Source organism: Sarcophilus harrisii, chromosome 3, assembly GCF_902635505.1.
Source record: "Sarcophilus harrisii chromosome 3, mSarHar1.11, whole genome shotgun sequence".
NCBI classification, from domain to species: domain Eukaryota; kingdom Metazoa; phylum Chordata; class Mammalia; order Dasyuromorphia; family Dasyuridae; genus Sarcophilus; species Sarcophilus harrisii.
In genome coordinates this window covers 342,405,247-342,421,801 of record NC_045428.1, presented here as the reverse complement: position 1 = coordinate 342,421,801, position 16,555 = coordinate 342,405,247, and the positions used below count along the sequence as shown (strand labels likewise).

General features: G+C 34.4%; 1 protein-coding gene across 1 annotated transcript in view; it reads right to left on the bottom strand.

Moving 5' to 3' along the window:
• Nucleotides 1-1,944: 1,944 nt before the first annotated feature.
• Nucleotides 1,945-16,555, bottom strand: part of LOC116422413 (thrombospondin type-1 domain-containing protein 7B-like) — a 58,463-nt gene continuing 43,852 nt past the window's right edge. Inside the window, exon 3 of the mRNA XM_031960025.1 lies at nucleotides 1,945-2,159. Coding sequence (XP_031815885.1) covers nucleotides 1,963-2,159 — 197 coding nt within the window. The 3' untranslated portion in view covers nucleotides 1,945-1,962. The remainder of the gene's footprint in view (nucleotides 2,160-16,555) is intronic.

Below are 16,555 nucleotides of genomic sequence, written 5' to 3'. Positions count from 1 at the left end.
CAAAAACCTTATTAAATACAGCCAACTTTGGGGATGTTCCATGATTCTACTTACTTGTTTCAAGGAAAGACTTTTAGATTTTGTTAGGAGGAACAAAAACAAAAGTGGAGAATGAGGAAGCAGTGATACTGATAAAAAGAATTAAGAAAATAAAGATCTAATTTAACATTAAAAAATACAGATGAGAAAAGGAAAAAAAAAGTTCAGAAGGGAATAGAGAAAAGCAGGATCATTGTTACTACAATATTTTATTTAATATATACCCAAGAAATAAGCTATGTATGTTGAGTGTCACTTAAAATCTTCTTTTTTGGTATACTAAAAAAGGTGATTGTTCCTTCTTATTAAATTTATATATTTAAAAAATCTCTCCTTTCAATGCCAAATATCTTTTTTTTTCTTTTCAAAGCAAAAAATGCCCTCTTTTCTTGTTTTATATCAATGAATCCTTTTATTCTCCATTTTAGTTTATTCTAGAGACATCCTGTTTTGATCATTCTTTGGATCCTATATGTCAGCAAATTAGTTCCTTAAGGGTAGAAACTGTCAAAACTTCTACAGAAAACTTTATATTACTATGTACTATTTACCTTTCTAGTAATTTGTAAATTTGTCAACTTGAGTAAAGAAAAAAACAATGAAAGTTATGAGTCATTACTTTCTGATTAGATTAAAAACAAAAACATTTTTTAAAAAAATGTTAAAAATAGTACTAGATTTTTTCATAATTATAAATTAGAAAATGACAACTTTCTCTTTCCTTTAAATAGCTATGGGCTGTTATGTAAGGATAGTTCTTTTTTAATTCCAAAAACAAATTCATATTAGAAAAACATTTTAAGTATTTATGAATTGAGAACAACATGCCAACTACTCTATTCTTGCAAATTAAAACTGTAGTTTTTATTACCGTAAGGCAACGAATCATTATAGAATCAGTGGTAAACTTTGAGTAAATTTTCAAACAACTTTTCTTATTTTTGTTGTTATTGTTGTTTTAACACATAACTACATTTTTTAACATAAACATTGCTTTAAATACATATCTATTCTAATTATATCGCATATAAAAGAAAGACTAAAAAAAAAAGTTAGACTCAAAATTCTGATGTCCTAGGATTTATAGCAGACTCTTTTCAGCTATTATGAAAAGGGAATAATATACAAAGCATTAAAGTCAGAGTTTCAATTAGAATTATCTATAAACTTCAAGATTAAGATTTGGGAAACATTCAAAAGGAAGGAAGGGAATGAGGGAACAAGGTAGAGGATTAGGGAGTAAGCAAGCAAAAAAGGCAGGAATGAAGAATTGAAGGTGGGAGGAAGGAAGGAAGGAACGAATGAAGGGGGAAGAAATCTTAGTTAAGTGACTACTATTTGCAAAAATACTGCTATATGCATTAACTTTATAAGTATTACTTCATGTTGATCCTTACAACAACCCTGAGCAGTAGGTATGAAGAATGCTGCTGACTCTGGCAAATTTGATAGAAAGGAGATCAGTGAGATTAAGAGAAAATAGTGAAAACAACTTGTCCAAAAAATGATAGGGGAAAAATGTATCAACTAGAAATTTTCTTCAAAAACATTTTTCTTAACTTTTTGCCTTAGCAATTTTTTTTCTTAAACTGGGAGAGAATTACTTGGTATAGTTTACCAATTTCTGTAATTTCCAGTATTTATTTGAATTATTTGCTAGCCCACTTCATTTTTATTAGTTTGTATTAATTAATCCTTATCAAACCCATTTAGCATTCTTTGTGATATCTTTATATTATATTAAGGAAGGGCAAATAGTCTGTCCTCCAATATCCTAAATTATTTTACTTGTATTCTGCTCTTCAAATCTTTCATTGGGAAAAAAAATGATTAGCCTTATTCATGCACTTTATTAAATTAGAGGAATAAAATTTGATTTCTCCTGGAAATATCACATGGGGATAATTTTAATTATTTCACTGATTACTTGATAACCTCTACCTGATTCTTGAGATCCAATTTGGGACATGGACGGCCTCCATTGTAAGGTTTTTCTTTTAGCCATTTGGAACGAATTCTCACTCCAATCCCACAGGATGAACTACAAGATCCCCAGTTAGACCAGTCACTTAATTTGCAATCAAATGGACAAGGAATGATGCATTCTTCTTCAATGTAACCTGAAAGGAGAAAAATGGGAGAAAGGGAAAAAAAGAGACAAAAAATTATCATATTATAATACATCATAGGATTAGAGCATAGAGAGGGAAGGGAAAAGAAAGCAAAGGGAAAGAAGCAAACACTTATTAAGCATCTATTATGAACCAGATATTATGCTAAGCACTTTAAATAATATTATCTCATTCGATTGTCACAACAACTTCAGGGGGTATAATATTATTTTGTTGTTGAGGAAACTAAAGGAAACAACAGAAAGGATCACATAAGTAGTAAATGTTTGAGGTTTGAAATCAGATTTGAAGTTGAGGCCTTAGAGGACCTTAGAGAACATGTACTCCAATTACCTTATTTTATAGATGAGATGTGGAGGCTCAGAGAAGTTAATTGACTTGTCCCAGGTCACACAGATAGTAAGTAGCAGAGATGAAATTACAATTTTTTTGACACTAAAATTTGTGTTATTTCTATTGTATCTCTGATTAGAATAATTAGGACTCAGGAAACATTTGGCATTTCTATGAATATTGTTCATATTCACCAACAACATAAAATGAAATGGCATGCAAAATTATCTCTACTTATCTGACCAGATAAATAAACATAGATAGTAAAATATAATAAACAAAGAAGGCTTTTACCTCCATTCTAGTTAGCACTTGTCAAATGGCCTGTAGTTATATTTTATACCAAAGCCAATTCAGGGAATGAAGAGGAGGTAGAGCAAAGAGATGACTGGTGATAAACTAGGTGACTGGTGTGTGTGTGTGTGTGTGTGTGTGTGTTACAGAGAGATAGACAGAGAGAGACAGAGACACACACAGACAGAAAGAGAGAGAGAGAGAGAGAGATACAGAGAGAGGAAGAGAGAGGGAGAGGGAGAGAAGGAAGAAGGGAGGAAGAGAGAGAAAGAGAGTAGGGGAGGGAGAGACAGAGAAGATAAGGAGAGACAGAGACAGAGAGAGAGAGACAGAAACAGAGAGAGAAGGAAAAGGAGAGAGAGAAAGGGAGGGAAAGGGAAAGAGGGGGAGAGGGAAAGAAAGAGAGAGGGAGATGAAAACAGAGAGAGACAGAGATAGAGAAATAAAGAAAAGAACTGAAATAGATAAATTCTATGATCATGGGATCATAGAATCATTGATAAAAAGAACCTTAGAAACCATCAAACCCATCTTCCCCCTATTAAAGGTGAGAAAACTGACACAGAAAGAAGTAAAGTGATTTGTTCAGCATCCTGTATTTGAGGTAGAATTTGTTCTTAGGTATCCCTGATGCCAAGTACAATGCACTATGCAGTCAGCAAAGCTTTGTCTCAATCATCTTTCACAAAAATTTGGTTATTAACAACAACAACAACAACACACATATACATGGCATTTTAAAGTTCACAAAACACTTAAATCCAAAAACTCTGTAAAGTATATAATGTAAGCATCATCAGCTCAATTTTTATAGATTAGGAAGCCAGGGCTCAAAGAAGTGGTGTGGCATGGCAGTGGTCATATCATTATGATGTGCCTGAACCAGTATTTCAATGTAGGTCTTCTGACTCTTTCTACTTCATCTTACAAATTCTTCATGCTTTGCTTGAGCTGGGAGGTCTCAGCAGTAATATGACATATTTATTGAGTTTCTACAATTTTTATCACTTTCATTTAGAATAAGCCTTACTTTTTTCAATTTCAAGGTAAAACCAGAGGATTAGAAAGAGATCAGTTTGATGATTGCCATAAAAAGACATCAGAAAATTGCAATTAGGAGAGGAAGAGGACACTGCATGAAGACTCATGCGGAAATCCAACTCTTTATTCAATAACTATCTATTTTATAGAAAATTAGAATTGTAAAAAATTGTAGATAGAAGATTTAATTGAATTTCCCATAATATTTTTACCACGGGACTCCTTAGAACATGAAAATAATAAACAAAAAACAAAGTTATTATTTGAGAGTAAAAGTAGTAAACAGGGGAGGCCTTTCTGTGGCAATTTGGAATTCTACCAGGATAAAAGGGATTTGGAATTCTACCAGGATAAAAGGGATTCCAAAAATGGAAACCTATTTCATGCCTGTCCATCTTTGGGTCGGACATCATAAGTATTTTTGATACAAATTTCCTTTTTAATATTTCAAGAGGAAAGTATCACTAACATTATCATTGTTTTTGGAATTCTTATATTTATATAATATATAGTACCTTTGCTCCAAAAATATAGACAATGCTCTAATCCAGTTCCATGATTTGTACAAATGAATAAGATGAGGCCCAAATAGGAAAAAAATATTTGCCTAAATTCATACAGAGCAGTGGGATTGGTATATTTGAATGCAAGGCTTTTGATTCCTAGTTTAATGGCCTTTCTGTTATGCAATCCTTTGAAAAGGATACATACATGAGCCAGCATCCCTACTTAGTAATGATTCAAAATAATCATGATGCTACAAACTATTTAAGAGGAAAAAGAAGATAAGTTTTTTTTGAAAAAGCATGTCAACCTAATTTTCCTGCAAAATAGGATATTGTTTATACCCAGAAGTGATTTTTCTATTACTTATTGTCTCATTATATTCAAATTACTGTCAGAACCATATAGTACCTTTCTTTATTGAAAACGAAATATGCAAAAATATGATAAAATATACCTTTATAGTATGAATGCTTTAATTCTCCACATTTAACAATAAAACACTAAACCCCCTGCAATACTTTTAAACCCACTCAAAGGGCATATTTTTGTTTTTAACATCTATATCAAATCCAACAAACAATATTTTTTATTACTGAAAGGTAAATGCTCACAATATGTTTGGAACTATACACAGGACAAAAAAAAAAAAATGACTGCTCTTCATTAGTTTCAGTCATTAATACACACCAGATCTCTTGAATATGGCTACTTTCTCTTCTTTATTTTTCTGAATGGAGACTAGGATATGTTTAGTTAACCTGATACATAAGTAATAAAATTACTCATAACAACTTTTGTGATTCATAGAATGAAAAATGTTAATTGTACACTAAATTCTCTAACCTTTTATAGTACATTAAAGGATTTAGGACCTAAGAACATACATTTTCAATTTTCATTTAGGCCAGAATCATTTACCAGATTATACAAAAAGCTACAGAATGATACATGAGTTCACATCACCTAGAAGTTTAGGAAAATCCCATTTTTTTTTTTCCATCTGTTAAGAGGCAACAAAGGGACAGATAATACTAGGCATTGATATTGTGTGAATTCAATTCATTCAATTCAATTCATTCATTTTTGTCACTGAGCTATAAATGGTCTACCTTTATAGAGATTGTGAATCAGAAGACATCAAAGAAAAAATAGTGCTGGGTGCTAAAGAGACTCTAAATTTCATTTTCCATGTTTTTCCTTGTAATTGAGACATGATTCTGGACTCATTCTCTAATGGCTTTATGATTTGTTTTATCAGGACCAATGCTTCCAAGAGTTAAGATTGCCATGCCATGCCATTACCATTTTCTAAATTTTCCTATAAACTAGAAAATTAATTAAATAATGTAATCTTCCTGATCATCTCTTTCTTCATGTGTAATATGAAAGGATATGTATTATCAGGAAAATATCCTAATGTCCTTGATATCTCTTTCAGCATTAAATTTGTAAACTTATTACTCCATTTCATAGGAAACAAAAATGCAGTGAGTTATCTGAAATGAAAGGCAGGACAAGAAATAAGTTTCTTGGAACACTAAACTTGGAGTCAGGAGAACTAGAATTCTGGTCTTGCAATTGATATTTTAAAAACTCTGTGGCCAAGGGCAAATCACAATTTCACTAACATTAGTTTTTTACATTGCATCTCTTTGAGAAAGTTGTTATGAGACAAAAATGCCACAATGGCATGAATTTCATTAAATTAAATTGGGCAACACATTATTAAATACATACATACATACATATATATATATTTATGCAAGTCACTGAACTTGCTGATGAGTTTGGAAAGACAAAAATTAAACAGTCTTTGAGATTGTGGAGTTTATAATTTACTAGGGACTGTGATAAATATAGACTTTAAAAAATTTGATGCTATTGTTTAATGTTATGTTTTGATGTTATGGTTATAATTTTATGTCATATTAGAATGAAATGACTTCAATATGAAGTCTGTGTTCTTCATGTCCATAGAAGGATAAAAGCAAACTAGTTGGTACTTTTCTATTATTGATTCTGTGTCGGATGGATAAGGCTTCTAGCTTTTTGATTGGGTGAATTCTTGACCATCTGCAGTGGCCTTGAACCATTTTCCTTCTGCCTAAGCCAGATCCTTCCACCAGTTTGTGGTCATAATAAATAAATTCCACTTACCTGAACTTCACCCAAGACCACCTAGTAACACTAAAGGATCACATGGACTTTTCTATAAAGTCAGTTATAATTAAGAAGCCCTGTCCTATATCTAGCAATATTACTAATTCTTAAACAAGTCCATTCTTGAATATATACTCTGGCCATTTGTCTCCACTTTTGATCATGTTTTTTACTCAACACATTTTCTTTTTCATCCCCGAGGTTGAGGTGAGTTCCTTTTATCATGGAGACAAAGCTCTTTATATATATATATATATATATATATATATATATATATATACACACACACACACATATACACACTCTATTTTGCTGTTTGCTATACCCTATAACAATAAAATTAGTGATTCCATCATTTCCCTGAGTATCAATTAAACAGCAATTCTTGAACCCAAGTATTTGTTTTAATATAATCCATGAGGTCAAATAAATCAAGGCATAGAACTCTTATTATGCTATTTTTACTTAACAAACAAGCAGTTATTAAGTATTTAATGTTTCTAGATTTCTCTTTAAAAATTGATTTTTTGTTTTTTTACATAGCCTACATTTCTAAAATTTGATGCTGCCTTCTTGTTTCCTTCCAATTCCCAGAAGACCATCTTTTATAACACAGAATAAAAGCATATTTAAAACAGTCAAGGCAACTAGCAATACTTTAACCAAGTTTGATATTATATTCTATTTTCCACACCAGTAGTCCTCTGCTCCTGCAAAAATGATAGTGAGTTCATTTTCCTATTTCTTTTGTAGTGCCAAGATTAGTTATTATAATTCCACAGCATTCAATATTGATTGTTTTGTTGTTGTTCTTTCCAATTACACTGTTGTAATCATTATGCGTATTATTTTTCTGGTTCTGCTTGCTTTATTTTGCATAAGTTCATGTAAGTATTTTCCCATGCCTGTATTTATCACTTCATGGCTTCTTAAAATGAAGTAATATCCCATTACGTTCTTATATCACCATTTAGCCATTTCCTCAGTCAATTAGGATCTACTTTGCTTTCAATTTTTTTTTGAAACCACGAAAATATCTCTGATACATATTTCAGTAAATGTGAAACCTTTATTTTTTATCACCAATCTCTTTGGAATATATACTTGGGAAATGAATCTTTGCTTCAAAGATTTGGACATTTCAGTCATTTTCATGATACAATTCCAAGATAGCTTTACAACTCAACCAATAGTAAGTACATATGCCCATCTTTTGAACACCCCTTCTTTTTTTTTACCATTGTTGCCAATTTCCTGAGTGTGAGATGAAACCTCAAGTATATTTTGATTTGCACTTGTCTTATTGGTAGTTATTTGGAATAATTACTTTTATGATTATTGGGGTTTCAAATTCTTCTGAGAGGTGTTATGTTGTTGTTGGGGAGGGGAGTGTCCTTATCTTTCAAGAAGCTTACAGACCACAGCAGTCATTCACATAACCACAATAAATGCTTGGTTAGGAGAGAATTGAAACAAGTTAGGGACAGCCAAAGACAATGATCTTCATAAGCTACTAGAACATGCAGGGGGGAAAAAAAGTGACTTAGAATGTCCTGAGGTTTCCAGATATGATTATTTTTAAATTTATTTTCTTATTTGTTGTAAAGGGACTTTATAGTCAAACAACCACCTTTGGTCTGCTACAGATTTACAGACCACAACAGTTGGTCAATAGCATGCCCCTGGAAGCTTGTCAAAAAGAGGAAACAGGAACTGAAATAAAATTGAGAGAGTCAGCTGGAACATTCAGGACAGAAGACTTCTAGGAGCTAAAAGAGCAAAGTAAACAGTAAATCACTCTAACTCTTCTATATCTATGTCCAAACAATCATAAAATAGAATCCCAAGACAAACACTAAAACAGCAGAACTAGCAAAAAGGCAGGGTGAAACAATCTTTGAGCCCAAGAAATTGGAAGACCAGCAGGAAAGGTTGGTCCCACCTGGACAAAAGGGAGAGCTTTCTCAGGACAGGAAGCATTCCAACAAGCCAGAAGCAAATCTCAGTAGTAGATTCTGAGATCCAGTGTGGTGGAGCAAGCAAGGGCCATCAAAACTCACCCTACCCCATACCTAAGAAGGGCAAAGGGACTGGCAGATTTTAACTTTAAGAACTGCCACATGCTTTAGAGCAGCCCTAAGCAAACAGGCAGCTTCCAGTAGCTAAACACCCAGAGCTTCAATGTAACCCTGGGCAAATCAGCAGCTTCCAGCTGCCAGACAGCTGGATGCCTAGAATGCCTAGTGAAACACAGAAACATCACACCAGACTCAGCACACACTAAACATCATCATCCCAGTTTAGCACTAGCTAAACTGCCATACCTCTCCAGCAGTGTCAACCACCAACAACTTATCCCCTTTGCACAGTATCAGACAGGAGTGCCCCTCATGAGCTTCAAGAGTACATCAGTGCCACACTAGGAAAATATTCAAGATCTTCAGCCCTCCTGGCACAAAAAAAGTTTTTAGACTATAGGAAGTTACTATGGTGACAAGGAAGATCAAAACATCCCAAGCCTCCAAGAAAAATAAAAATTGGTCTCAGACCATGGAAGAGCTCAAAAGAGACTTTGAAAATCAAGTAAGAGAGATAGAGGAAAAAATAGGGAAAGAATTAAGAGAGATGCAAAAGGAAATACAAAAAGCTAATGAGAAGAAGAATGCCTTAAAAAGCAAAATAGGAAAGGAGGTACACAATCTCACTGAGGAAAATAATCCCTTAAAAGTAGAATTGAGGAAATTAAGGGAATGTCCATCAATTGGGAATGGCTGGACAAGTTGTGGTTGTGAATGTAACGGAATACTATTTTTCAAAAAGAAATGATGAACAGGAAGATTTCAGAAAAACATCCTAGAATGGCTTTTATGAAATGATGCAATGTGAAATGAGCAGAACCAGGAAAATATTGTACACAGTATCAGCTACATTGTGTGATGACCACCTAGGAATGATTCAGCTCTTCTCAGCAACACAATGGTCCAAGACAAGTGCCAAGGACTCATGAAGGAAAATATTATTCATATCCAGATAAAGAACTAATGGACCCTAAATAAAAATTGAAGTATTTTTTTCAGTTATTTTATTGTTTTGTGATTTTTTTCTACTTTTGATGTTTCTTTCACAACTACGACTAATAAGGAAATGTGTTTTGCATAATGGCACATTTATAACATATTGAATTGCATATCATCTTTGGAAGAGGGGGAGGGAGAAAAGAAAATATGGAACCCAAAATTTTGTAAAAATGGATGCTAAAAATTGTTGATTCGATTTGGGGAAAATGTTATTTTAAATGGGAAAAAAGATTGGAAATAACAAAAATAAAATAAAAAAGATGGCATCACATTTAGGATAGAAATTAAGAAAGTACTGAAGCTGCAGTATTTTTTTCAGATTTGAGCTTCTGATAGAAAAAGGACATTGTAATGGAGCAACCATCATTGATTTATGCAACAAGGAGATTTCTAATAGGAATAATATCAGGCTTCACATACTACCTATACATACCAGGGCAGGGATGAGCAAGACAATGACTAAAATGGCTAAGAAAGACACAAAGTGAAATGGATGATGCAGTAGAAAATATTTCACAAAAATCAAATGAAGCAACCAAAAAAACCAGTTAAATTTTGATAAAAGCCTGGATAGTTATAAAATGTACAGATGACCCCAAGAAAGCAATATTAGATAACACATTAGTTCAAAGAGTTAGGACCAAAAAGATTTTGGACTGGCTTGAATATTAGACAGAACCTAATAATGTGAAATTCAAAAAGCATGAATGTAAAGTCTTGAACATAGGTTCAAAAAATTTGAGTCAGCATAATATTATCTAATTTCACTTTAATATGCTATACCTTTGTATTTCTCAGCCAAATAGCTTGAATTTATATTCATCACTCCTCTGGTTTGCTTTTCAAACCCTTAAAAATTGGCAATTGATTATATCACTCAAATAAAACTAGAATAAAATGTGAAAGTTTTGGCTTTTAAAGTCCTACAAAAACTTGGTTCCAATTTTCCTTTCTTGCTTCATTGGATAGTTCTCCTCTTTCACACCTTAAGATCAAGTCAAATTGTCATTCTCTGTGTTCATATGTGACATTCTATCTGCATTATACCTTTGCACTTGATGTCTCCCATCCACAGAATGTATGACCTCCTATTTCCAATTTGTATTCCTTTATGATGTACCTCAAGCACTATCATCTAAATGAAGTTTTTTCCTTATATCCCAAACTACTAACTCTTTAATAATAAACACAATAATAATACCCACTTTGTTATATAATTGCCAACAACTGAGATTATCATAGTGCTTCCTGGTTTGGAAAGCATTTAACATACATTTTTCATTTGATCTTCATAATAGTCCTGTGACATGAATTGTGTGACCTCCATTTTTGATTAAAGAAACTGAGGCTGATATGAAAACATGCTCCAAGTCATTATTAATCAGAGAAATGCAATTTAAGACAACTCTGAGATACCACTATACATCTGTCAGATTGACTAGAATTACAGGGAAAGATAATGAGGAATGCTGGAGGGGATGTGGGAAAAATGGGACACTGATACATTATTGGTGGAATTGTGAATACATCCAGCCATTCTAGACGGCAATTTGGAACTATGCTCAAAAATATATTAAACTGTGCATACCCTTTGGTCCAGCAGTGTTACTATTGGGCTTACATCCCAAAAAGATCTTAAAGAAGGGAAAGGGACCTGTATGTGCAAGAATGTTTGTGGCAGTCCTCTTTGTAGTGGTCAGAAACTGGAAACTGAGTAGATGCCCATCTATTGGAGAATAGCTGAATAAATTGAGATATATGAATGCTATGGAATATTATTGTTCTGTAAGAAATGACCAGCAGGATGATTTCAGAAAGGCCTGGAGAGACTTATGTGAAGTGATGCTGAGTGAAATGAACAGGACCAGGAGATCATTACATACTTCACAAACAATACTATATGATGATCAATTCTGATGGATGTGGCTCTCTTCAACAAAGAGATGAACAAAATCAGTTTCAATAGAGCAGTAATGAATTGAACCAGCTACACCCAGCAAAAGAACTCTGAGAAATGAGTATGAACCACTACATAGAATTCCCAATCCCTCTATTTTTGTTCGCCTGCATTTTTGATTTCCATCACAGGCTAATTGTACACTATTTCAAAGTCCGATTCCTTTTGTAGAGCAAAATAATTGTATGGACATGTACACATATATTGTATGTAACATATACTTTAACATATTTAACATGTATTGGTCAACCTGCCTTTTAGGGCAGGGGGTGGGAGGGAAGGAGGGGAAAAATTGGAACAAAAGGTTTTGCGATTGTCAATGCTGAAAAATTACCCATGCATATATCTTGTAAATAAAACGCTATAATAATAATAATAAAAAGAAACAGGCTGATAGAAGTTAAGTTACTTGCCTAGATTCACTTAATCAGTGAGAAGAAGGATTTAAAATTAGGTCCTGATTAAATGTCCCTTAAGTTCATGCCATTTAAAAATCAGTTGATGGAAGAAGGAATGTTTATTCCCAATTGATTCAATAACTGTGTTCAAGTATCTCTCTGAAAGGCTACCTTGTGGAAGAAGTATCAGAGTGCTTCAAGAAAAGACATGCTTCAAGAAAAGACATGATGATGTAGTGGAGAAACATTTTCAGGTATGGCTTGAACTAGATTGGCCTCCATTTTGCATTTGCTGTTTACTTGATTACAACTCCAAGCAACAAAATAATTCTTTCTCAGTACCTTCTGTATCCCCTTATTACCTGTTTTCTTATCTCTTTTCATGTATTGTTTCCTCCTTTAGATTTTAAACTTTAAAGAGAGGGCAGAGGATCTCTTTCTTTTTATTAATTGTATTATCAGTGTTTAGCATAATACTTGGCACACAGAAGCTATTTAATAAAGGTTAATTTAAAATTTATTTATTTTTTTATTATAATAACTTTTTATTGACATATTTTGAAAATAAAAAGTTTTAATTAAAAAAGTGGGACCAAGAATATAAACAGATAGAAGTAAAAAAAAAGACCTATAAAGTCATTAAATTGTGTATCTTTTGCCCCAGAAATGTCAATTTTATCTCTATATTCCAAGACCACAACAATAGCAAGAGTAATAATAATAGTAATAAAGCTAACATAGATAACATTTCAAATTTTGCAAAATACTACATCTCTGGGCTCAGTTGTTCCTCACAGCAATTCTGTGATATAGAGGATATAATTCTTCTTCTTTTTTATATATGAGAAAACAGAGGTGCACAGAGATTAAATGACTTGCCCAGAGTCACAGAACCAATAAGTGTTTCAGATAGGATTTAAACCCAGGTCTTCCTGATTCCAAGTATAGTACCTTGCTACACTACAGAGTTCCCTTCAAGTGAGAGGAAAAGAACCAGGGGTATGTTAATAAATTTCCATCTAATTTTTTTTAATGTGTATATAACATTCTCTTAATTTAATCTGTATTTTAAAATATTTTCATCACTTCAAGTTTTACATAAAATCCTGCCTTCTACTAGAAGGCTTTCTCAATCCCCTTAATGCTAATGCCTTTAATCTGTGGATAAATTCCAGTTTTTTCTGCAACTGAACTTAAGTGTTTCTAAATTTTCTTTTGCTTTTTACTTTGCCAACATATGGATTTGTTTTTTTTGACTATTGTTTATTTGGCTTAAGCTGCTACTGGTGGTGGTGGTTTTTGTTGTCCTTTTTCCTTCTCCTCCTTCATCTCCTCCTCCTCCTTTTTCTTCTCCTCTTACTTCTCCTTTCTTTTTCCTCTCCTCCTCCTTCTGTATGATAGTTACTTTCTTCTTTTTCATTTTTTCTTTTGATATATTTATTTTTTCATAACTGTGACTAATTTGAAAAAAACAAGTTTTACCTACTAGCATATGCACATCCTATATCAAAGTGTCTAATGTTTTCAGAAAAGGGGAAGGGGGAAAGGAACTTAAAATCTTATAAAATGAATGCTAAAAATAGTCTTGACATGTAATTGGGGGAAAATAAAACTATTACAAATAAAGAACTATGTGAAGTATACAAAGGATCATTTATTGCTTCTATCTGAATGTTTATGAAGTCTTTCATATGTTAATTACATAATTGTTAAATATAGACATATTGATTTGTTTTGTTAAAAATGGAAATAGGATTATACTGATCCATTCTCTTTTTTACCCCCTCTCCCTCTCATAATCAAGAGCATTTTGAAAATGTCTTATATAAAGGGCTGAAACTCTGAGTTGATGCACTGAGGTCTGACAACTGAGCACTTAAGGCTAATTACCAATTGGACAATACTCTATTAGCATATGCTTGGAAAATGGCCCTTCCCACTATTGTGGTTGGTTCAATCTTTTAGTGTATACAGGGAATTGTGGGAAGGATTAGGGGGTGGAGTAAGACAAGCCAGGGTGGCTTTGGCAGTAGAGGAAGGGAAGGAAGGTTCTGTGTCCATCCTGTTCACTTCTACCCCTAACAACCAAGAATAAAGACCAAGGACTTTTGCTTATCCTGACTCCAGCTGATTCTAAGGTATCCAGAGTGCTAACTTGGTCTTCACATTTGATGCCCAACGTATGGACCAAGGACCCTAATTTCACTGAAGAAATCCCCAGTGACCAGGAAATAGGGTGAGTATTTTAATAGACAAACAGGGAACTTATTTTGTTAAGGGCTAAACTAGTAACCTTTCTAGCTGAAATTGGGCAGATATTAGGAAAAGATTCCCCCCCATTCCCAGCCCCATCCCCACCCCTACTCTGAGGGGCCACTATAGAAAGCATACTTAAGTTGATCAAGGGACAAGGCTTAATTATAACTTGGTTGCAGGTTGCTAGACTCTTGGGTACAATAGAACACATGTCCCCTTGGTTCTTAAAGGAAGAAGATATATGGAAACTAGTAGGAGATCAACTATGTGAACACTACAATGATAAAGGTCCTGGTTCAATTTCCAAGGAAACATTCTATATATGCAACATAATACAATTGGCCTTTCTTTAAGGCCTTAAAGAATCCTGCAAGTTATAGAAAAAAGAAAAGTTTTAAGAACTGCCAGGAAGTATGGAAGGAAAGGAGGAAGTATGAGGAAAAAGAGGAAGACAAATAACAGATTAATAGCAATATCATCAAAGGGCATGAGGAATTAAGTGAGGATGAAGGGTGTGGTGAAGGGCATGGTGAAGGGTGTAGTGATTCTTGCTCTCACAAGGGAGCTTCAACCCCACCTACGGAGCAGATTATTGACATGCCCCCATCAACTTCACCTTCAGGGATGGAGGGAGGAGGAGTAGTGGGAAGGGCAGTGATACCACCAGCATCTCCCCTGCAGTAATCACCCTCTCCTATGACTAGATTACAAAAGGCACTATTTAAAGCCACAGAAGAAGGGCAGGATATATCTGATTTGAAAATAGGTACTGTGATTTAATAGTTTAACTCTTTGCACATTTTTGTGCAAGATTTTACACACCACTGGCATATCTATTAATCCTCAAGGACAGGCCATAGTAGAGAGGAGAAAGAGAGACATTAAGACACTCCTCCAAAAACAAATGAAAGAGGGAGCCACGGGTAACCCTAGAGAACTTCTAAATCTAGTTCTTCATACTATTAACTTCTTGATTTTTGACAAAGATTCACTGGCTCAGGCAGACAGGTTTTATAACCCACTGGAAGGGCAGTGCCCAGTGTGAGCAGCTCCACTATCTTTAGATAATCGCCAGGTATGTAGAGAGACCCAGAAAGTGGTGAATGGAAGGACAAGTTAGATTAACTGCTTGGGGAGAGGGTTTGCTTGTATCTCTACAGGTGGAGAAGGAATCAGATGGGTGCCAACGAGCCGTATTTGCCTTGTCCATCAGAGAGAGACGGAGCAGACTCTTGCAACAAAGGAGAAGACCCAAGAAACATCAGATGGTTCCATTGCTGACTGTGCCCACCACTGAAAAAGCATGGCAGTTATAGTGTTTGACTCATGGACATCAAAAATTGTTAGACTTCAAAACCCTCGGGAATCATTGGAATCCCTGAGACATAAAAAGATTGCTGTACAACTTCAAAACCCTCAGGAATCACTGGATTCTCTGAGACATAAAAAGACTGTTGTAGGACTTCAAAAACTTGTGGGGATCATTGGGTTCCCTGACACATGAAGCAATGGACAATAGATTGGTTTTGGAATATTTCTTGGCTGCTGAAGAAGGCATATGTGTGACTGTTGTTCACATACCCTTCTTCTAGAACTTCTGGAAATCTTTTACAATACCATGTTGATTTATATTGTTTGTTATATCACTACTTGCATGTACAATTCATGGTTGTTACACCACATTGAGCCTGCCCTGACTGTGGGGAAAGTCATCACTAATAGCCTGTGCATTATTGCTATGTGCTTGTGTATTATCTCTCATGCTGATGGGTTTGTGCATACCTGTTTCTAATAAGATCCTTCAGCCCAGAAACCTGCTAGCAATCCCCACTTCTCTTTGGTGCTTTTCATCTCCCTTCCTGAGATGTCAGGAAGGGCATGATCATCTCTTTTTTGGTGCTTTCACCTCCCTTTCTGAGAAGTCAGGGGGCACATGATCACCTCCTTTTTAGTATTTTCACCTCCTTTCCTGAGAAGTCAGGAAGGGCATGATCACCTCCTTTTGGGGGTTCGCACCTCCCTGAGAGATCAGGGATGGCATGACCATGTGTGTTCTAAAACAAAAGAAAGTAGGAGATGTAAAGGGCTGAAACTCTGAGTTGATGCACTGAGGTCGGACAACTGAGTACTTAAGGCTAACTACAGATTGGACAATACTCTATTAGCATATGCTTGGAAATGGCCATTCCCACTATTCTGTGCTGGTTCATTCTTTTGGTGTCTACAGAGAATTGTGGGAAGGATTAGGGGGTGAAGTAAGACAAGCCAGGGTCACTTTGGTGGTAGAGGAAGGGAAGAAAAGTCCTGCATTCATCCTGTTCACTTTTACTCCTAAAGACCAAGAATAAAAACCAAGGACTT